This window comes from Sesamum indicum, linkage group LG6 (genome assembly GCF_026168435.1).
Source record: "Sesamum indicum cultivar Baizhima isolate 11 linkage group LG6, ASM2616843v1, whole genome shotgun sequence".
NCBI classification, from domain to species: domain Eukaryota; kingdom Viridiplantae; phylum Streptophyta; class Magnoliopsida; order Lamiales; family Pedaliaceae; genus Sesamum; species Sesamum indicum.
Genome location: NC_142662.1, coordinates 23,560,940 through 23,582,518, shown reverse-complemented (window position 1 = coordinate 23,582,518; position 21,579 = coordinate 23,560,940). Strand labels below are relative to the sequence as shown.

The 21,579-nt window shown below is 36.4% G+C and overlaps 3 protein-coding genes across 6 annotated transcripts; 1 reads left to right on the top strand and 2 right to left on the bottom strand.

Annotated features, from left to right (window-relative positions):
- Nucleotides 1-983: 983 nt before the first annotated feature.
- On the top strand, nucleotides 984-3,561 carry LOC105163659 (uncharacterized). The gene is made up of 3 exons (XM_011082096.3): nucleotides 984-1,144; nucleotides 1,817-1,854; nucleotides 3,068-3,561. The coding sequence occupies exons 1-3, from the start codon at nucleotides 1,072-1,074 to the stop codon at nucleotides 3,179-3,181; spliced, it is 225 nt and encodes a 74-aa protein (XP_011080398.1). The 5' UTR covers nucleotides 984-1,071; the 3' UTR covers nucleotides 3,182-3,561.
- Nucleotides 3,562-3,985: 424 nt separating this feature from the next.
- On the bottom strand, nucleotides 3,986-7,339 carry LOC105163661 (protein PATRONUS 2). Of its 3 annotated transcripts, XM_020695017.2 has the most exons (6): nucleotides 6,975-7,339; nucleotides 6,762-6,836; nucleotides 6,432-6,512; nucleotides 5,815-6,162; nucleotides 4,805-4,836; nucleotides 3,986-4,707 (listed from the first exon to the last, which is right to left on the bottom strand). In XM_020695017.2, the coding sequence occupies exons 3-6, from the start codon at nucleotides 6,496-6,498 to the stop codon at nucleotides 4,507-4,509; spliced, it is 648 nt and encodes a 215-aa protein (XP_020550676.2). In that variant the 5' UTR covers nucleotides 6,499-6,512; nucleotides 6,762-6,836; nucleotides 6,975-7,339; the 3' UTR covers nucleotides 3,986-4,506. The 3 variants fall into 3 exon arrangements, with proteins under 3 accessions (XP_020550676.2, XP_011080400.2, XP_020550675.2); XM_011082098.3 differs by lacking the exon at nucleotides 6,762-6,836 and having other exon boundaries at nucleotides 6,890-7,339; XM_020695016.2 differs by lacking the exon at nucleotides 6,762-6,836.
- A 140-nt stretch (nucleotides 7,340-7,479) lies between these two features.
- Nucleotides 7,480-20,993, bottom strand: LOC105163660 (PH, RCC1 and FYVE domains-containing protein 1). Of its 2 annotated transcripts, none has more exons than XM_088881867.1 (9): nucleotides 20,479-20,993; nucleotides 18,635-18,721; nucleotides 17,616-17,705; nucleotides 16,349-16,429; nucleotides 16,032-16,226; nucleotides 13,760-15,892; nucleotides 11,653-11,799; nucleotides 8,731-9,116; nucleotides 7,480-7,960 (listed from the first exon to the last, which is right to left on the bottom strand). In XM_088881867.1, exons 1-9 carry the CDS (start codon nucleotides 20,533-20,535, stop codon nucleotides 7,828-7,830), a joined length of 3,309 nt encoding a protein of 1,102 aa, XP_088737993.1. In that variant the 5' UTR covers nucleotides 20,536-20,993; the 3' UTR covers nucleotides 7,480-7,827. The 2 variants fall into 2 exon arrangements, with proteins under 2 accessions (XP_088737993.1, XP_020550674.2); XM_020695015.2 differs by having other exon boundaries at nucleotides 13,760-15,889.
- Between the last annotated feature and the right edge of the window lie 586 nt (nucleotides 20,994-21,579).

Below are 21,579 nucleotides of genomic sequence, written 5' to 3'. Positions count from 1 at the left end.
CTATGACATGTTTGGCAGCTCTGTCCCAAAGAGGGATTGATAATCCCACAAAACTCCTGTTTGTAGCTCTACCCCAGCTATTTTAGAAAAATACAGGGGATCAAATGAATTAGCCTCCAAAAGAAGGGAACATATCTACAATTCTACATACATATCTCAGCTCCACGCAAGAATGGAGTAGAGAGTACTTGTACGATTTATATTTGTCCAAAAACTAAGCATCAGATCATCAATAGCACATAATAGGTATTGCTGATATAATGGAAACAATTGTACAAGTATTGGACATAAACATACAACTTTTAGGGACAAAAACAAAAAACAGAAATGAATCGACTATGTACCTCATTTGAATCAATCAGAATATCCAACTTAATCTTCTTCACCGATGAGTTGAAAAAATGAAGATAAATAAGAAAAGGGTCAAAACCCAAGAAAAGAAAGGAAAACCATTGGCAAAATTCCTCTCCTTTTCTCCTATTTTGGTGATGTTACAGGGAGTTTGTTGGGCATGCTACAAATAGTGCCCTTTTGAACTCAAAACACTTTTAGTGTTAGTGTTAGTGATTTATTGAAAATGTATTGAACTCATCGGAGGGACTGATTTAAAATGTATTGAAAAGATAGGGATTAATTTGAAGTTGAATCCAGAAGTAGGGAACCAAAATTAATTTTACCCCTATTCTCAGCTTTCACATCCCTATTTTTTTTCTTTAAAAAAAATAAATTTCACATTTCTTTTTCTTATCTAATTTTTTTTCAATAAATTTTCATAACTTTGTTATATTTCTTTAGTATTTCTTATTTATTAATTAATATATTTTTTAAAATTATAATATTTTATAAAATTTATAGTTTATTATGGACACAGATATATACTAGTATTTACTTATACGCCCTATTTAAACTTATGTCCTCCCTTCTTCCCTTTTTTTTTCTGAAAAAATTAAAATTCTTAAAAAACAAAAAGAAAAAAGAAAAGAAAAGTGATTGCTACTTGTTCAAGTCCACCATGTCTATCTGATCAGTAGATATTGGGATAGTAGAGAGAGAGAGAGAGAGAGAGAGGACATGGCGAGGGATAGCTGTCTGGCAAGGGTTACGGCAGGATTCGCCGTCGGCGGTGCTGTTGGAGGCGCTGTGGGTAACGTATCCTATTTCTTCTTAAACCCTAGCTGCAACTATCTTCCTCTTTTCTGTCCCCGTATTGAAAAAATTCTCTCTTGGTTTCTCTGTTTTTTTTTTTTTTGGCAGAAATGAAATTTATTTTTCGTATCTCTGAATATGCAACTCGGGTACTGATAGATTTTAGGGGCATAAAACCTTGATGCATATCTGGTTAGGAAGATTGTACCTCTGCTATGGCATCATCAAACTTCTCGCTAAACAAGAAAAATTTTCTTGAATGTTGTCTTAAGTGCATCTTAATGTCCGATTAGGGAGGATATCTATTTTGCATTTGCATTATCTGAAATGTGTGGGTTATTTGGATGTTTCTATTACCACAAGGAAGAAATTGTTCATGTGATACACCAAACAATGCATGCTGATTGGTCTTTGAATTGGAAAGGTCTGAAAAGAAGAAAGGGAGTAGGATTTGTTTCTTCTTCTCTATTAAATAGATAAGATCTTTTATTCAATTTTTTGTGCGATTCTGTTGAATATTTGTTCTTCTGCATTAAATAGGTAAGATTTCTTATTGAAATATTTGGTGTGATTATGTTGAATGTTTGTTCTTCCTGTTTACATCGGATACCCGTGAGTAATGTTGTGATTAATTGCACTCATGAATCATCGAATATGCTATCATGTGCAGGTGCTGTTTATGGAACTTATGAGGCTATAAGATACAAGGTAAAGTTCCTTTGTGTTTCCAGCCTTCCCAGAAACTCTTAACTCTGTTCTGTTTGATAGTAATTCATCATAAATGCTTAAGAATAATAGGTTCTGTCTATTTGTTGCTTCTGTTTATAGCTAATTTTGACTATATGTGCCCGAAAAATATGCCACTATTTAATTGGAATTTCGGTGAGTTTAGTCTAATTGCATTTTTGGTGTGTGCATGGTTAATAAATTTTAGTGGTGTTGGCATGGTCGTGCACACATGTGAATATCTATAGTGTGTTTTTTTATGTAAATGTCCAATATTTGGCTCTTTGTAGTCTTCCTTTGGTCCTTTTTCTTAGTACATGTCTTCACTGATACTTTGGGTTTCAGTCTTGTTGCAACCTTGTTACCGTCAATCCAGGCTAGCCCTTCAATGAGCTACAAACAGTTTATAATCTATTCCAGAGATGAGAGAGCTAAGTGATATCCTTGCATCCCCCCACCTGTGTTGTCTAAGAGGCTTGCTCATTGACTTGTTTATATGGCTTTATGATTGTTGAGGGTCATAACACCCACTATCAGCATCAAATGGGCTGGCATATGTTAGTATTCAAGACTTCTATACCATCGAAGGAATACTTTCAGTGATCATTGGGCCTCATTACTTGTCAATATAATGTACAACTCTCCAAATAATGATCCCATATAGTGTTGAATGTCAGGCATTGGTGCAGCTAAGATGTGACATTTAGCATGTTCAGAAATTAAACAAAAAAATAAAAAATTGCCACGGCACCAAAATAGGGAAGACATTGCATGGACTAGCTGATGGGGGGTCTCACATGTTTTGATTATGAACTTCTTTTTTTTGTATTTTATAGTTTCAATGGTCAAAATATTTGAAAATTCCTCAAATTAATTATTGTGCATTTTCATCAGATCACTATTGTGATCATTCATAGTTGGTCTTGCCCATAATCAACTGTTGTCCACTGAACATTCTTCAAGTAAATATATAGCTTCTTCCTACATCTTTTGAGACCTTAAAAAGTGATGGAGAAAATCTTGAAATCTGGGAGATCCATTTCAGATTTTTTAATTGATGTCCTTTTTATAGCTGAACTAGACTTTGTCTTCGTGAAAGTATAAAAATATTGTTTTGCAAAAAACTGCAGAAGTACTCTATTTGTGCTAGTCTTGTTTGGACTTAAAGGTGAAAGCTATACTTTCTGAAATGCAGGTTCCAGGTCTTTTAAAAGTACGATATATTGGGCAAACAACACTAGGGAGTGCTGCCGTTTTTGGACTTTTCCTGGGAGCTGGAAGCTTAATACATTGTGGGAAATCCTACTAGGGTCTTCCACTCTAGTTTGCATCAAGTGAAACTTGCATTGTGTTGGATGAATTGCTCTAAATCACAAGTCTTTAGATGTCACTCACTAATTTTTCTTGGCCTTTCTGCTTACTGTGTGGTGCTTTTGTAAGTCCAAAACTGTTCTCCAGTAGAGCATCACGGGAACAAACATGCTTTCCGATTGTCATTTTCATCCTAGTCTGAGCAGTGTTTAGCTAAGCAATTGGCCTTTAGAAATGGCTACTTACATCATGATCTATAAGTATGATTTCATCAGGACTAATACAATAATTTGCAGTGTCCTGTGTATTCATAATGACTTCTCAGAATAGACTGTTTTGATAAATTTTTATGCTTCCATTAGGAATCCTGTCTTTTTTTCCTTTGCTTGTGATACTTGTCCTCTAAATTGCACATAGCTAATTCAGTGCATGATAGTATTTTATTTTACATACATGCTAGTTCCTTGGTTACAACCTAAAAGGAGCTTCTGAAGCCAATATATATTAAATAATCGTACCTTTGTTAGTTTAATTCCACAAAAGAAGCAAGGAAAGAGGAATTAAAACACCAATATGCACATGAATTGCGGAATGAAGTTTTCTTGAATTTGTTTCGCTTGTTCGTCAGAAGCCCTGAAGAAGGGTGGTGTGATTTACTTAATGAGTGGAACCATTGTGTTTCAATTGTAGTTGACACAGAATCTTTCCAAGGTTGGATTTGTGTGAATTACTGAAAACCAAAAAATTTCTGTTTCAGTTCGGACACAACCTTGATGAGGATGGGGATAACAAGTCCATGAAATAATTATTAAAAAAGAAGTCCATGAAACTGATCAAATATAGAATTCGGTGCTCAATTAGGTTGGAAATGTCTTGGGAGCATATCAAATGACTGAATCATCTACTGGCTGTGGCTGGTTAATTCTTTCATCTAAGGGCATAACTGGTTTCAAAACCAGGATACAACAAATCAGATTTAACGGCATAAAACATGCATGCACTAGGAAGTGACATTGTGCATTGCCACAAGGAAACTAACTGCAGCCATGGGTTCAAATGCAGGATTCTCTTCATCATGATTGATCCAATCTCACATTCTGAGAACTATAGAAATGAAAACTGAAACAAACAACACTTGACACAAACATAGATATGAATGTAAGTTAGCAAGTTAGTCAGCAAGCCCAAAAACTTATTTCAAATGCAATTCTAGATTTTCTAACAAAAGAAGAGAGCTAGAAAGTCCATACAAGTTAGTCTCATCAGGTACAAAAACTGCCTTTGTTTCACATTCCATGTGCATGCATGCAATTAACGAGATCCTCAGACATCACCAGAGTCATCTTCCTTGAGCAATAGTTCAACTGACTCAAGATCCCATGCAAAAGGAGAGAGGGGAGGAGAATCCCAGTGTATTGGAGAAGGAGGAGACTTCCACCAAGACTTAAACCAATCAGAAAACTCTGACATGGATAACTCTTCTAGTATACGGTGGCAAGTTTTGCTATCAATATCAGGATCACTCTAAAAGAACGCATAAATGTGAGTCAGACGTCAAGGTCCACATATCCTTTTGCCATATTATATGGTAAATGCAGCAAATGTAAAGGAATATTCATACCTTTGCTTGTTTCATTATTTGATCTGCAGAATCTGCATATAAAAAGAGCTTAGAATCTGTTCTCATGTATTCAAGTAAATAGTGCTGGAATTTATAACTGTTGTTTGAAATTGATGATTCAGAAACATTTGCTTCCAAACACAAGTTGAAAAACTTAATATGATGGGCATATCATGGAACTGTACTGCATCAGAGTTCCTCTAATTTTGCTCACTAAGTAGAGAAAGCTACTAAACATATTTTTGAATCTGTGAGGAAAGAAGTATGACTTGCAAGAATACATGAAGCTTCCATGATGTTGCTCTCTCGCCATGATGGATTAGAAAGCTAACAACTTCTAATAAGAAATCAGAGAAGAAGCATGAACTAAATATGTACAAACAGTATTCCCTCAAGTGACTACAATCAATATTCCCTCAAGTGAATAGACCTACTTAAGCGTCCAGAACATATTCAATGATCTATTCAGGTTCAAAGATTCTTCCTTTCCACATGTCTAAGTGTTTCAGCAACTGTTTGAATAACCTATAAGACAAACAAACAGACACCTATAAACATGTTGATATTACCTTATTAAGTGTATCTGTCAACAAAAGCGTTGCATAATGTAAAACCACAAAGAAACATGACACTCATTCCTTTCTTTCCAAGACACCCTATCTGAACATTATTATTACCTAGAAACTAAATTCTTTCAGAATGCCTCGACTCATATCTTAAAATGATTTGACTAATATTTCATTTAAAAAAGACATCTGAATAAGTTCCCAAGTACGAACATTTCTATATAGGATTACATACTACCACATATGAAATTCAGGATCAAGTACCACTCATTCAGATATTACTAAAATTGCAACTACAGGAAAGGCACCTTATGCAAATTTCCAAAGAAAGGAGAGGCACAAAGGAGCTTAAATTACTCTATTGGGTTATGGTATTCTAACCATGAGAATAAATAAAGTGAACTAGCACAAAATAACAACAGAATACAAATTTGAAGGAATTACCATGTCCAGGAAGAACTGTGTCCCAGAAATCAAGTTCTAATGCTGCTTTTTGTGCTTCAATGCACTTATTGTGATCATGCAAGAAACCCTCTTCAGCAATGTTAAGTTTCTCATTTGTTGAACTCTTTTTCTTCAAAAGTGCCTCACCCTCAATAACCTGTTGGTGCAAATATCCATCTTCTGCAATATTACACTTTTTATCTTGTGAATTTTTTCTCTGTGAGGATGCTTCGAGATGGATGGATGACTTGTTTGTAATATCAGTCAGAGCTTTACGACTCTCGAGCCCCACTCCAGCCTTCCTAGCAACTAGTTTGGAGCTCTTGGATTTACCATCAGCTGCAGCCTCTACAAAATTAAGTTAACTTCATTCTGTAAGATACATGAAGGATTGTCAAAAAGAAATATGATAGACATAGCGGCGCCGCACAATATCTGAGAAGCTCTTATAGGCTTCAATCTAACCTACGTGCTCGAGATAAAGTACAGCTGACAATGCAAACATGTTAACTATCCACAAGACAAAAAATGCATAACAAAGTAATATCGTTGTAGCCAAAAGCTCATTTTACAGAGAGAACAGATAATACACACAAGAAAAAACCACAAGTGATTACTTTTATGATGGATGGCAGAATTTTCATCTTGGATGCTCAGCGGCCTAAGCGCGAGGGGTTTTTCCATACTTGTTTAGAACACTGCACAATAGAAATATGTTACAACGACTAATAAGTTATTGCCCATGTGTTTAACACAAGAAACAAATTTCTAAACTTTTTTTTAAAAGAAACAGTAATAATAATAATAACAACAATAGAAGAAGAAGAAAGTAGACACATAGTATGAAACAAGCAAAGAGCAATTTTCTTGAAAAGTAACGAAAATACACAGACAATATTCTCAAGGGTTTTGGATGAAATATCTAGTCCGAATTCCCAAATACGCACATTCTTATGAACATTTCAATTACGTCCTTCTCGTTCCTCAACTTTTTCCTCTTTTGCATCTCATTTTCTCTTGAGCTATAAAAGATAAAACCACAGAAGATGACTTAAAATCAGGCAATATTCATCACCTATGAACGTCGCGGAAGAACTCCCGAGGTCAATTTCAAAATCCAAGAATCAAAGTTCCGAAAGCAAAAGCCGTGAAAAGCATACCTCTTCTCTTTAATTTGCTGGAATTGATCGGACAAGACAAAGAGTACTACTCCTTGCGAGCGGAAGGGTGAGTGAGTTTGTGAGAGGGATTTCTGTGTGCGTATGTTCGAAAAAGTTGAAAGAGGCGCGCAACAACAATTCGGTTCATTGGGTTTCAATTTCATTGCTGTCTCCCAGTCCCAGCATCGCCATAACGACGTCGTTCCGATCAATCTTTCATAACCAGCGGGCTTTCTGCCCCGAGATATAACCACGTTTCTTCATTGTTGAGGTGGTTGTGACATGTTTGCATATTTACCTCATACGCTATATCATTTTTAGGCATACATTCGGTCAACCCAAAGAGCAACAAAAATATCATCTCCCATCTACGAAACCAGTAACATTAGAAAACGCGAAATCCATGCTCACGTTCTTGGTCTTGTATGATGGGGTTCGTATGAAAAACGCGACGCAGACAACAAACGAGCAACACATACGTAGAAAGGAAATCAAAGAAAAGCAGTAGGAAACTGGAGATCAGAAACATTTGCTTATAGAATTTACATGGAAGCTGCTCACAACTTGAGCCAGCACCCTAGCAAGAATTTACATTTCTCACCCTCAACCCCAACCCCAAGCAAGGGAACAAAAAATGATAAAAGCATAGTCAAGCCATAAGAATAATAGAGGGTTAATAAACGAAAAAAAGAAAAGAAAAGAAAACACTGCAGATTAGAAATTCCTCTCTACTCTTTTTTCATATGCCAAACCCTTCTAATCAATATGATCTTTCCTCTGTGGCGGAAGCAGAAACACGTATGCTGGGTAAAAAGGAAAAAACTTCTTCCATATACATGTGATACATCCACCATCAATGTGCCAAGTCCTCACTTCCTACACCGATGCTTGACTTGTCGACCATCCGTACATTGTACTGTTCATATACTCTTGCTCGGTTCTCTGCCCACCATTGTTCCGCTTGCTTCTCACTGAATCGCTTCCGACTGCATTCGACCATTGAGAAGGATGTTCAGTTTCATACATAAACAAACTATAAACCATGTCACTACTTTCCCAAAACATAAGATCGATGTTTTCCATTTTATTCAATACAGGTTCAGCAACTACCTTTGAACAGTAAACTCAAGATATTTCTGTACTTAGTTACGTTTTTATCAAGCTCTCTGTGAGAACATTACAGCATTTTCAGCCCACAATAGATAATGTAATATTTACGAATCACTATTGTACATCATGATATGTTCTATGATGTTAGAACACAAATGAGTGTAACTGAGACCAAAATAAGAAAATTGCAGACATTAATGCTATAGCTTTGATATTTATTGACAGACAGCAGAAACAATGTATCATCACCAAAAACAGAGCCTATCTCACAGCTTGCATTAGGAAAATAAAGAAGCAAAATGACATATGTATCAGATCACTATTACTCCATACACAGAGCAAAGCTTAGGCCTCCGTGAGTGTGGCTCATCAATATGCACAAAACTGGTACCTTTCTATTTATGGAGTCTATGCAGTTGTACCAAGCATATCTGCTAGAATGTTATACTAGGTCTGGACAATGTTTTTTTGGAACGGAAAAAGAAGAATAAAATGGTCAAAGGAGACACCATAAAAATACTATCTTTAAAGAGAGAATTGTTTCTTTAGCGCTTAACTCCCTCTTAATCCTATATCTGAACATAGCATTACAGAATAATTTGAAGATGGCACCAAAACGGCCACACTAGAGCTCAGTGCAACATACCTGAAACGAACTCGCTTCAGATCTTTGAGCCCTCCCGGTAGAGAGGTAAGAGTGATATAAACACCAGGCTCGTCTTGCTCAACCCATTCATTTTCGGTACGAGACTCACTTTCTTTTGTTCTATTTCCATTTCTCATTGTTGCTTCTGTGTAACCTTGTCTGCTGTGACCCAAACTGCGATTACTGGCAGTATTGGACCCATTAGAAAGCAACAGGCTGTTTGTCTCATTTGATTCTAATTCTGGGCCATTTGTTTGACCATTTACCCGATCAATAGAGAGGTTTGCAACGTCATTAGGCATAGAAGGGGGACCAAGTGAAGTGAATGGCGGAGATTTCATGTTTCTAGCAGAACCCACGGGAAGCCTTTCAGCCATTTCCTTCAGCTACAGTATACAATATCATCAGCAACGGACGCTAAAAAAAAGGTATAACAAGAAACAAAACTTAGTCACAATTCCCCTCACAGTCAAATCTCTGCATTGTTTCCTTTTTTCTCCTTATTCAATCTTATCCAAATCAAACCAAAACCAAAATTTAGCGAAACCAGAGCTGCAAATATCATGAAAAAGAAGCTTGCAAGTCCAAAATATGCAAAATCATCCAGTGGTAGAGCTTAAGGCGATGATAACTGGCATGCAGAGTCGATTACGGTTCAGAATCAAATTATATGTGTCGTTTGTATAAAAAGTAGTTCGGTGGTTTTGTTTACCCCTTAATTTGACTATACCTGTGTAGAATGCCCTCCATCTGAAATTAAATTGCTACTTTAATTCTTTCAAGTCAAACTGACAGTATTTTGTTCAGAACTTGATCTTGTTAACTCATTATTTAGGAAACCAAGTCATTTGTATGGTATTGAGATCCTGTGTTTGTTTCTACATAAAGGTATCACCATAAGATAATTATCAAAAACATATCAGTTTGACCTAATCCACAGAGGGTCATTCACTGGGCCACAATGGAATAAAAAGTTGAGGTTACGAAAAAAAGGAACCAAACCTAGCTTCTCAACAAGTTTTCACTATTTATCACTGATAAGGTACATGATAAACTTTGTGAACTCAAAACTTTCACTGTTCTTTTTCCTTTTTTTGTTTATCGCTACTGATTCATCCACTAGCTACCCATGCTTTCCTACTGATTACTCCCTTTTGATACTTAGGCTCAGTGTTTTATCAGTTTAAGCAGAAATCTAACCAAGGAAATATAAAAAATATGTAAACAATAGATCATAGCCAGTTATGTATGTTAAGGACCTTTTAACTAGAGCAATCATCATGTATGCATACAAAAATATATATATATATATATGATAAAACAATAAGATAAAACAATATAAAAAGTTAAACAAGAGGAATCCCAGTGGACAGTAAAATAGATACAAATACTCCCTTCCAAGATTATGGAATTATGGATCAGCATTGAAGACCTAAATGTTTTAGGTGCATTTACAATTCTTTTTAGTATAAGCAATCGCGGTAGTTAATGGCATCACACCTTACTTTAATTGAGAGCATACAAAGAACTTCCTAAAGAAATGGAGCATTACCTAAGAATGTTCCAGAAAGGAAATAGGAGGCATTCAATTGTGGACATATACAAAACTTTCACCGAGTTCTTATCTGACAAGATCATTTAATATGAACGAGGAACTGATAAATTTTTACAGTTGAAGGATCTTGGCTTTTCATTCATAATTTACTAGCATGCTCGCGTTTAATGTATTAACTAACGTTTAATATATTTTGGCTATGTTTAACATGTGAGTCGCTTGATTTACTTGAGTCCTACACCATTCTTAATACTATTATCATATAAATAAGAACTAGCCCAATAGCTCTCGTGGACAGTGACTAATGTAAAGATCTTTGACAGCTGAATAAAGGAAAACTTTCTCGATCATCATTAAATTGCCTATTTCTCAAATCACTTTTTGTCAGATCAGGAAGTTTTTCACGATCAAATATCTTAAATACCAATGAATAACTACAGACCACAATTTACCAGAATTAAAGTGCTAATTTTTCCAATGGCAATTTGTTATAATGCTGTTGCTAGCCTAGGTTGTTATAGAAGAGCTTGAAGCCTAGATCTCGTTCTATTAGTTAAAATAAGAGCAGATATGCTTCATGTGTGATGGTATTTATATCATAGAAGCTTGAGGTGAAGGACACGAACCATCGAGAAGGATGCAAGAAAAGTGAAGTAACACGAAGAAAGTTACTTTTTGTTTAACGAAATTACCACACACAAATGACATCATACCGAGAGATTTATCAGAGAGAAGACTAGTACTTAAAAAATATTGTACACACAAGGGCACTTTCATGGGTAAAGAAATGTTGCGCCATCAAATGATTAGATTCTACATATCATTATCATTGGTGCAGACTTGAGGGTTATCGACTTCAATATCCTCATCGTAGTTATGCTAGTTTTTTCACAATGTGAAGCATTTTAATTGATAAAATTAAATTAACAAAGTGTCATAGGTAGCTGTCAAATTTCATAGCCAGAACCACTCAAGCAATAAATAGGGAAATATTGCAAGTGTAATATGTTCTTAATTACATACACCGCATCATTGCAGAAATGAAATCTAAGCATTTTAATTTAGACACTATTTTCATCTTGAGATAGGTTTCATGTGCCTTGCATATCATTTAAGCACAGTTCTTGCTGTTGAATAAGCATTCAATTGGAAAAGACATCATAAGATAAACAAGGCAAAAGAACTATAGGGCCAGTAAACTTGAGAAGGATGCACAAGAAATATCGGGTACTCTTGCATACTAGATAACATGGGCTTATGCCTACTGCTATCAAAGAAGACCAGTCATCTTTAGTTCCATTAAACATGTGCAAGCAAATCCATAACGTGCCATTTAGATAATTGATGAACAGAAGTACTTTTCTTACTTGTGCAGTAAGCGATTTAATGACTTCTTTTGCAGCTTTGCATTTCGCGGTCTCTTCCCCTGCAATTGCTATTGCCTCCTTCAGCTGTTTAGTTGTTCTTTCTAGCTCTAATTCCTGAAGTTGAGACTTGCGAGTGAGGTTTTCCACCTATATAGAGGGAAAGGCGAAGTCAAAATGCTATTACCATCACTTAACAAGTTATATCCAGTAGTTGCAGATAAAATCAAAAAACCTCAACTCACACAACTTAGAGAGTTATCCTGTCCAAAAGAAAGCAATCAAGTTCCACTATGACTAAAGTAAAAATAAAGTCCTCAAATGTGCTTCCCCAGCCTGGAGGAGGCAAATGGCAAACAGAAAAATCCCCAGCTTGAGGGGAGAGGTATAGATACTGCATGATGATTTAGTATTGCTTTGGCTTTGCCTATCTTGCTGGCGCGGAAGCTACCACAACTAAAAAAAAGAAAATGGATTCAAGTAGAGTTTTATGGAATGTATCAATAAGCTAGACCCATACTGCGAGTTGTTTCATGCCATAAAAAAATTCAAACACTCAAGAAATCCGTTGGACAGGCGGATTCACATCGCTTACAACCAACACAGTCCTCGGTCCTTGGAGCAGAAGCGATTTGTTTAGCTTTACATCCGTCCCAGGGTATCATTTCTAATACATCGGTAGGGCACACGCGGACACATTGAATACATCCTATACATGTATCATAAATCTTTACTGAATGTGACATTGGATCTATACATTTTTTAACGTCATAAATTTTCAGTGTAGTAAACTAACTTATAAATAAATCCTATATTTAGATACCAGACGAATCAATGAGTGATCAGAATCAATCTACTTCCGAATTGGTTTATGAGCAAGGGCCAAAATACTTTTCTTTCTTATGTTTTTGCAACCACGATCATACCTTACCCGTATCAAACCTGCTAATTTGAATCAATTTATGAATATTCAAATTTCCATTTATATGATTAATACTATTTATTCAACAAATTTTATTGGTTAATACGAGTTGATTTTCTGTTACATAAATTGATAAAACAATAGCCGGTCCAATAGCTGCTTCAGCAGCTGCAATAGCTATAACAAAAATGGAAAAAATGTTACAAAATTGATATTAACTGAATTTAATATAAGTTCAAGACACATAAGGGCTCTAACTATCTTTCGACTTGTGATCAATCCATAGATACCAATAGAAAAAAATAGGCAATCAAAACAAATATATGTTTGAGCATCATTAACCAACTCCTTATCAATCTTGATTCATATTCATTTCAATCTGAACAATAATTCAATGGATTCGATTCTAACAAGTATGGAACAAAATAAGGGAATAGATTGGTAATAGATCGATAGAAAACTAAAGTTTTTCTATTCTATTTTAATTTTGAATTTGTAAATGTTTTTTGAATCAGGTTTTTATAAATTTTTTATTTGAGGTGAATTCGAAGAAATTGTTCGAATTGTGTAATCGTCCATATCTAACCTTTGGATTAAAGATTATGCTGCAATTACAGCATTCCCTGGATAAAATAAAGAGTGTTTGAAAGGAACCACTACAATGAATCCATCTCTCCAGGACCAGAAAATTAAAATCACCAGTAGGAAACCCTTTCCAGTTTGCACAAAAGATGTTGATGAAATGCCATCTCCTTCGGTCTCCATGGCAACAAAAATAGAACCCAGGTAGAAACACAAGCTTGAACTGATCACTCCATACCCACCGTTTTTCAGACAAAGGGAAAGGATTGTACGCATTAAATGTAATAAGCCACACTTCATGGATGGTTAGTCCTCATCTCCCTCATCTTCCCAAGAGAAACCCAAAGGAAGGTTGTGTAACTCTCAGCTATAGTTGGGTTTCATCTTTAGTGATTCCACACATTCAAGATAACCAGAGAAAATTTAGCAGTGCACTAGTTGCACGCAATGTGGGAACTGTTTTCACCATTTGTGACCTACCAGGGCTTCTAGAGCCAATAGCAGTGTCAAAATTATGGCACGATATGAAGTGTAGTCAAGGATACAGAAAATAAAATACAACTGAAGTGCAAATATATGGACAGCAACTTAGATAAGACACGGTACCTGTGCTCTTAATTTAATAACTTCTTGGCTAAGGCCATCATTAGTCATCTTTTCGTCATCCACAACAATCTTAGGTGATGTGAGTCCTCCTAGAGTGGGGGTTGGTGTAGTTGAACGAGGAGGACTAGCCCTTCTTGATATTGGCGATGTTGCTCGAGAAACAATTCTTGATCCAGGAACCGAAGCTGAGAAAAATTTTTTGGACGACCCAAAAACCGGATTAAAAGACTTTGAGATATTAAGTGCCCCCCACTGGGAGCTTCCGTTTGGGATTGGTGATACACGACTGCTGTTGAACTCCAGTTTTTTGTTTCTCTTGGAGAAGCGGCTTTCCCCTTGCTTAAAGGATTCCATTGAAGAAAACCTAGCTAGATTAGGACGAGATCTTGTATCCAACTTCTCGTCTTTGTCTACAATGTCATTTATCCCCTGAGTCATACTTCCTCTTCTACTCACACTAGACTGAGATGATGTATCAGTTTCAATAGCTTTTTTCAATTTATTGAAACAATTATCACAAACACGGTATGGTTTATTGGGATTTGGCGCCATGGAAGCCCTCAGTGACTTCTTGCTGCTGCATGAATTACAAAACACAAGTCCACAGTTGTAACAATTGTGACGTTTTCGTTTGAAATTAAATGGTAGACGGCAGCCAGAACACATGGACTGATCAACCCCTGAGACCCACTTATGAAGGCAGATAGCTGCTGTGAAATTAGTACCACAAGCAATACTCTTCACTTGCTTGTCCTTTAGAGCTTCGACTAAAGTTGGAAAATTTCTGTCATCTGTATCCCCATGACCCAATCTGCCATTTGCTCCCTTCCCCCATGTATAAACTTCAGTTCTCGAAGTCAACACTGCCACATGGTAGGCACCACAAGCTATCTCCTCCACAAAACTTTTCCCGAGTTTTCCTTCAACACGAGATGGTAGCTTCCCATCAGCTTGAGGGTTTCCTAGCTGTCCATAAACTGGACTTCCCATGGTGTATACATGCCCAGAGGTTGTAAGAGCCACTGTCAGGCTGTGTCCACAAGCAACCTGGCAAAAGTTCGGTTCTACAAGAGCAGCAACACAGGTTGGAACAAGTTTTGATTCCTTATCACCATGTCCGAGTCGACCTTTGTCACCATCTCCCCATGTAAAAAGTTTCCCTGAAGAACAGTTACTGGAACTAGAACTCCCAACCATAACTTCAACAACTGCAGCAGTATGCCAAACACCACAGGCTGCTCGCACAGTGCGGAGGCCCTTCAGCGATTCCACTTCCCTAGGCTTTGAAATACTTTCCCTATCTCCGTGACCAAGAACTCCGAAAGTTCCATCACCAAAAGTAAACAACTGCCCAGCAGAGGTGACAACGGCAGTATGCCAAGGCCCACATGAAATTGAAGAAACGTGAATCCCCTCCAGTGGCCCGTTTACTCTTTTTGGCACCCAATGACTCACTTCATTTCCATGCCCCAGGAGACCAAAATGACCATCACCCCAAGTGTACAAATCTCCAGAAAGTGTGACGGCACAGGAATGATATTCACCGCAAGCAACAAGCTCAATGTTTGTATTGCTGAGTGCATCAATTAGCTTAGGATGCAAGACATCAGCATCTACACCATGACCAAGTCTACCACCTGACTCCTCACCCCAAGAGAATATCTCTCCTTGTTTGGTCACTAGGGCAGCATGTCGTCCACCACAAGCTATGTTCTGAACATCTAATACAACAGCAGATTCCAATGCCTTGGGCAACAATGCATCCATTTTGATACCTAAACTACTTCCAACTCTGTGTGGTCCACCACCCATAACACCATCGCCAATACCTTCTCCCCAAATGAAAACATCTCCCAAGGCATCACCATCATCATGACCGGAACCTTGACTTGATGAGCTTACAGCACTAGAAAGGCTTACTCTGAAGGCGTCTACTCCTATTCCTTTCATCTGACCATGTAAGTTATCCGACCCTCCAGATGACACAGAATGGACAGAACCGCTGGCAGAATCTGAAGGAAAGAAACCCTTGGGAGGCACAGAGTACAATATCACATCTGAAAATGCCTTATCCAGACCATTTTTAGGAGGGCTTTCATAAGGGCTGTGGAGGCGAAGTTCAGCACCATCCTGCTGAAGTGATGAATGATTTATTTCAAGTTTTAAAAAAATCAAGACGATTATGCGCTCATAGAGAGTTTCAGCCCATTTATCTGAAAAGAGGAAACATATGGCTATGCATGTGAATTGAGGAAAAATAAAAGCACTACACCTTCTGCACGCCATCACCACTTCCAAATGGGGAGTGCAGTGGAGAACTTCTTCTTGTGTATGTTCTGGGACTATTAGCTCCAGATGAAATGCCATCACTTCTTGATTCTGTTCTCCACTTACGCTGATGACTGCGTGAAATCAATGCCTTAAGCCCGCTAAACCACACTTCTGCTTCTTCCTTGTCTTTGCATATCTATCAAAAGAAGATGACAAATTTCCACTATCTAAATGATAAACTGCTGCAGTCAAAGCACCAAACTATGTACAAAATAGTTGCTTCTCAGAGAACTTGGAGATAACAAATGAGAATCTTACCAAATCAAGTGATCTCTCATTGTATATAAGAGAAAACGACTGGTATTCTTTCTCAGGTCGTGGGTACCTTTGAAAAATTGGCTAGACAAGAAAAAAAATCATAGATTTACATAAATGAACATAAAAAAAAGGGTGAAACCAAACACTTAACCAGAAATGTATGTCAGACTGCTTGCACTAATACTCTAAGCAAACAAGAGAAAAGTTCCTATTCACATAGCAGATCTCTAGAGTTTAATGTTAAATCTTTGAAACCAGTTAACCAGGGTACTTAAAAGTAGAAAGAACAGGAGGTGGAGAGCTTTGATTATGTCTGACTAAAGGACTGGCAGCAAATCTAGCCCTGAAGATCCTATACTTAGGAGAGTAAAAGTATCTCATGTATAGTTCATAACATTTTAAATGTGCATTGACATGCTTGAATACTTATGCAAAAGTAGCATGCATAAATAGCCAGTCCAGCAACCAAGACAAAACTTCACCTCCCAGTACTCCCTGCATATTTTCTTGTTATATCACTTATCATGATATTACATGGTGTAACACCAGAATAAAACTTAGCGAGCCATGTATGAATAAAACTGTATCATCTAGAAAAGAAAGATAGATCAAATTTGTTTGAACGACTGATAAACAGAATAGTAGTTTAACCAAACAAGGTCGAAGGAAATTCTAGGGGATAATGTTTGTTATTTAAGTGGATTACCTGAAACAGATAGGGAATGTGTAAAATATGTTCATTTTCATGAAGTTGGTCACTGAATTAGGCCATGCCCGAAAATTAAAGGAAATCTTCATCTTAGGATGGAATTTTAGCCTATATTTCGTAATAGAGCCAAAACAGACCACAATGGAAATGCAAACACTGGAGGTTAACATTGAATCTACAAAGGTAACATCTAACATTACCGTCCACCTAAATTCTTGAGGGTTCAATCCATGAATCAAATATCGAATTATGACATAATTAGTTGTCAGCAGCAGTTAATAAAAGTCAAAAGACGAAATATTTCTCTTTTGCTTATCCCTATCCCCATCAGCCAAAACCAAAGCTCTTATTTTCTGTTGAGTGATAGTTGGAGTAAAAGGCAAAATTACATTGCTAAACTCAAATGCAGAATTAGAACATGTAAGCAGTAGTCTTTGAACCAAAAGAAACATTCTTAGATTTTGTATATTGTGCATAAGCAGTCAAGTTCTAGTAAAACTTTGGTAACTCATGGCAGCATAACAATGAGAAAATGTACATGTGCAGTAGGAAACTTACAGTCCGCTGTCCAGATATAATTCTGGAAACATGAGTAAGTTTAAGGTGTTTCTCCTCTTTACCCGAGAACCATATCAGAACAGACTCATCCTGGAAACAAGGACACCAGATCATTAGATGTTTGTAGTATTTTTCAAGATTTTACAGGTGACAAAAAAAGCAAATTAATCTTTACTGGCAGGTGAAATTAGGAAACTGATTAACAGCCAGCCATCCTAATGAAAAAAACTCCATTCAACCAAGGTTCATAAAATATGACAACTGAACTGAGCACTTCCTACTATAGGTAGAATTTAGATTGGCATTACGTCTATCAGATGAGAACAAAAAGATCCTTCTAAGTAAATCTAAGGAAACTTATTTGATATCCCATAGCACAAAAATAAAGGAGGCAATGGAATGTGCGCTGCTCAAACTAGCATTCCTATCAACTAAAACAAAATTAACTCCAAGCTCTCCGTGCCCAATTCCTTGCCACTAGCAGAAACTGCGAAAGCTTTTTCACAGCTGGCTGAAAAGGCATTATTAACACTTTAAGAGCAATTTTTTGATCAAGCTACAGCAATTTAATGAACAAACGCATGGAGATCAAGATAAATTACGGAATCAACTCAACAATTATAATCATGAGGTCAGAACTACTATAGAAAATAGTTAATATGTCTTGCATAAAAACTACGCAAGCAGGAGTTCAGGACAGTCATGGACACAAAGCATCCAAAATCTTAACACGTTACTTCAAATTATAACTGCTAGAAACTGTAACAAACTTATAATCCTCAAAGATTATATACATTGGTAGTTTTAGACTCATTTTATAATTTTAGGCAATTGAGCGTCTCAATCAATTGCGACAATGATTAGCAGCTAATCATAATATATATCCATGTTCTGAAATAGCTGTTCACATTTATCAAGACGGAAAAAGCAAAGGGCCTTTACACCATTTTAGGCACAAGGTGAAACAAAAATTAAGAGCCAAAAGAAAGTACAAGAACTTCAAAATCGAATGGGCTTACATTTGCCAAGCGGAATGGACAAAACTTAGGCTTCCCTCTTCTTCCATACTTCAGTAAGTATGCACCTTTCTTTAGAGCAGTGATGGCCTGTTGTAAAGATCAGGCAATAACACACGTTTAGCATAGCCAGCATATTGTGTGAAAAGCTAAATCAAGGCTTTTCCCCAAACAAATAAGTGTAAACAAGAAAAAGAAATAGTATGGTAAGTATATAATCGGTTAGTATTAATGGAGCAATAAACGAAGAGAATCACAAGGAGGAAAAAAAGGATATTCACATGTGCTCAGATTTACATGGAAAGGCAGCCTATCTAAGATATGACAGTGACATCAGAAAGCTTATCTTCATCACAACTAGATGAAGATAAAATCATTTGAGGAAGCATGATAGTCAAGGAGAGCCATGAAATATAATGTGGACTTGTTTAAAACCCAAACAAGAATAGTGTATTCAGCTATCACTTTGGTCGTTTGAAGGTATAAACTGACTTGGACTTACTAGGAACCTTGTAGAAGAAGAATGACTGACCAATTGGAACCAACAAAGAACAATAAATATTTGTATGTCATATCTTCAGAAAGTAGAGAAAGAGGGGAAATGTTGGTACATGGTGACAGCATCTAATGAAACAACGATACCGGTTCTCCGATAAAATCAGACCAACTCAATGCAGGAGAAAACTTGATGCCAGAAATCTGCTACGGCGACAAGTTACTAGAAAAGCTTGTGATGAATATTGAGCATGTTAGATAGATATTCAAACTTTTGCTTTAATTGTGGTAATATTGGCCCATTTGCGGTTTATCACTTTTAACTAAAGAATTTTAAAACGGGCACGGATGAGGGCGTAAAAAATCAAAGCAGCAGGACAACCATGATTATAATGCAAAATGGTGAAGACTCGCAATCTGAGAAGCCAAGAAAATTTCATTGAATTGCAAGGCATCAATAAGAGAATCATAGTATAACCATACAGAAGACATTGAAGAAAAATTTTCTGTGACTCGAGAAATTTTAAGAGATTCTTGGGAATCTTAGCACAAGATTCTTAAAAGTTAATAAGAAGGCTTCACAAACTCTCAAGTATCTTAGACAAGTGTTTGAAACTATATAAAGAGCAGTTTAATACCCATCTCTAGAATGTGCTTACAGAAAACCATGTACAGACCAGAAGTATGGTGATCTATTTAGAATGAAGTTACTATATTAAACCAAATTACCAGTCAAAACTAGCAACAGATAATGGCCTTACTTTGGTGGCCACTTCAGTCATTATTAATGCATTTGCATTCTAAGTTTAAACACGAACCAGACACATAAGCAATGGCAGAACCATAAGATACCACACATATAAGGAATGACAAAACTACAAAATTTTATTATAAGGGCAACACAATATAAACATTCAATAAAGATCTCATCACAAACTTAGGAGAGGCAGGCCCCCATTCCCACCCCCGCACCTCTTGCCACAACCACCCTGTGTATTCCATCACTTGGTGTGAATCAACACATCACCATCGCTAAACTATACCATACTATGTCAATGTTTATAATATTAAATTAACCAAATTGTAATGATTATAACTCTCAAGTGCTAGCTACTTTAGCATACAGCATCAGGAAATTTAGTAAAAAATAAATAATTAAGTAAAAAAAACATATCAGCAACGTGATTAATTTTTCAAGCACTCCAATCAGCTAAACCTAACAGAATAAAAACTATTACTGTAAAATTACTAAACAATGGATTACTTAACTTAATCCAACAATTCGAAAGTTAAACTCCGCTCATAACACACAATAATACCAATACTAACAATAACACCCAAGAAACTTTTACCTGCTCGATGTCTCTCTCCACTGGCCCACCAGCCCTGCTGACATCAGAGTTGCTCATCCTATCGCCGTCCCGTGAAATCAAAAAACAAATTCCCACTTCCCCAAACAAGCCCTAAATCCAACCCCCCCATCCCCCATCCACGCTCATACAATACTCCGCTCCCAGTCAGCTGTACTCCAACCCCAGCTGCAGAGCCGCATGAATTCCACCTAATGCAACTGCAGAACTTGCCGATTACCAAGCTAAAGGTGACTTGTCAACCCAAGTTGGAAAATGAAGTAGTAAAGAACAACAGTTTCAGGAAAAAGGGTCATTCGCAGTCGATTGACGGCTGTGATGATTGTCGAGGTATGCGTTGTGCGACAATATGGGAGATCAAGAAAAAGTGAGTTGAGTAGAATCCAATGGTCTTTTGATCTGATAATCAACACTTCTTTTTTATGTAGCAGAAGTGAGCAATAGTACTATCCTGTGCTCAGATATGAGAGAGAGAGAGAGAGATGAGAGATTGGAAAAAGTGTGGACTTATGGTATTTTCATATGGAAAATGTAAAAAAGAAATAGCAAATAAATAAAAATGGATAATAATTGAAAAACTTTGAATGTCTATTTCCATATGGTGTGTTTGGATTAGATTTTACTTTTTTGGTATCTTTCGTATGAAAATTAATTAATGGGTCTGAATTTGATGTATGATTATTGATGTGACTTTCTAACATATAATCGCGTAAAAATAATTTAATGTGTGAATATATATAATTAATAATGATTATTTTATCAAATTATGATATTATACTACACGTAAAAACATTATCGAAAATTAAATAGTTGTTTGATTTAGTCAATAATACAATATTTATAGAAACACATATTTGTTTTAAGTGAAATTTGGAACAAATGAAAATGAATAAATTTGTAAATATTTACAGTCACAAGTATTGCATTGCTATCACTATTATTGCCATTTCTAATATTTCATTTCTATTCTAGCAATACCCTATCCTTAATCCACCATCTTTCGAAACAAATACAAATTTACAGGACCATCTTCTACGGGTGTCGAAGATTCATTCTATCTGAAATAGTTTTATACCTTATTAC

Coding starts and splice junctions, on each gene's coding strand:
- LOC105163659 (XM_011082096.3), top strand. CDS start 1,072: ATGGCGAGGGATAGCTGTCTGGCAAGGGTTACGGCAGGATTCGCCGTC. Junction 1,145..1,816: donor TGCTGTTGGAGGCGCTGTGG/GTAACGTATCCT, acceptor TATCATGTGCAG/GTGCTGTTTATGGAACTTAT. Junction 1,855..3,067: donor ATGAGGCTATAAGATACAAG/GTAAAGTTCCTT, acceptor TCTGAAATGCAG/GTTCCAGGTCTTTTAAAAGT.
- LOC105163661 (XM_011082098.3), bottom strand. CDS start 6,498: ATGGAAAAACCCCTCGCGCTTAGGCCGCTGAGCATCCAAGATGAAAAT. Junction 6,163..6,431: donor TTCTGCCATCCATCATAAAA/GTAATCACTTGT, acceptor TTAATTTTGTAG/AGGCTGCAGCTGATGGTAAA. Junction 4,708..4,804: donor AAATAATGAAACAAGCAAAG/GTATGAATATTC, acceptor GCGTTCTTTTAG/AGTGATCCTGATATTGATAG.
- LOC105163660 (XM_088881867.1), bottom strand. CDS start 20,535: ATGAGCAACTCTGATGTCAGCAGGGCTGGTGGGCCAGTGGAGAGAGAC. Junction 16,227..16,348: donor ATGAGAGATCACTTGATTTG/GTAAGATTCTCA, acceptor TTCTTTTGATAG/ATATGCAAAGACAAGGAAGA. Junction 11,800..13,759: donor TTATTAAATTAAGAGCACAG/GTACCGTGTCTT, acceptor CCCTCTATATAG/GTGGAAAACCTCACTCGCAA.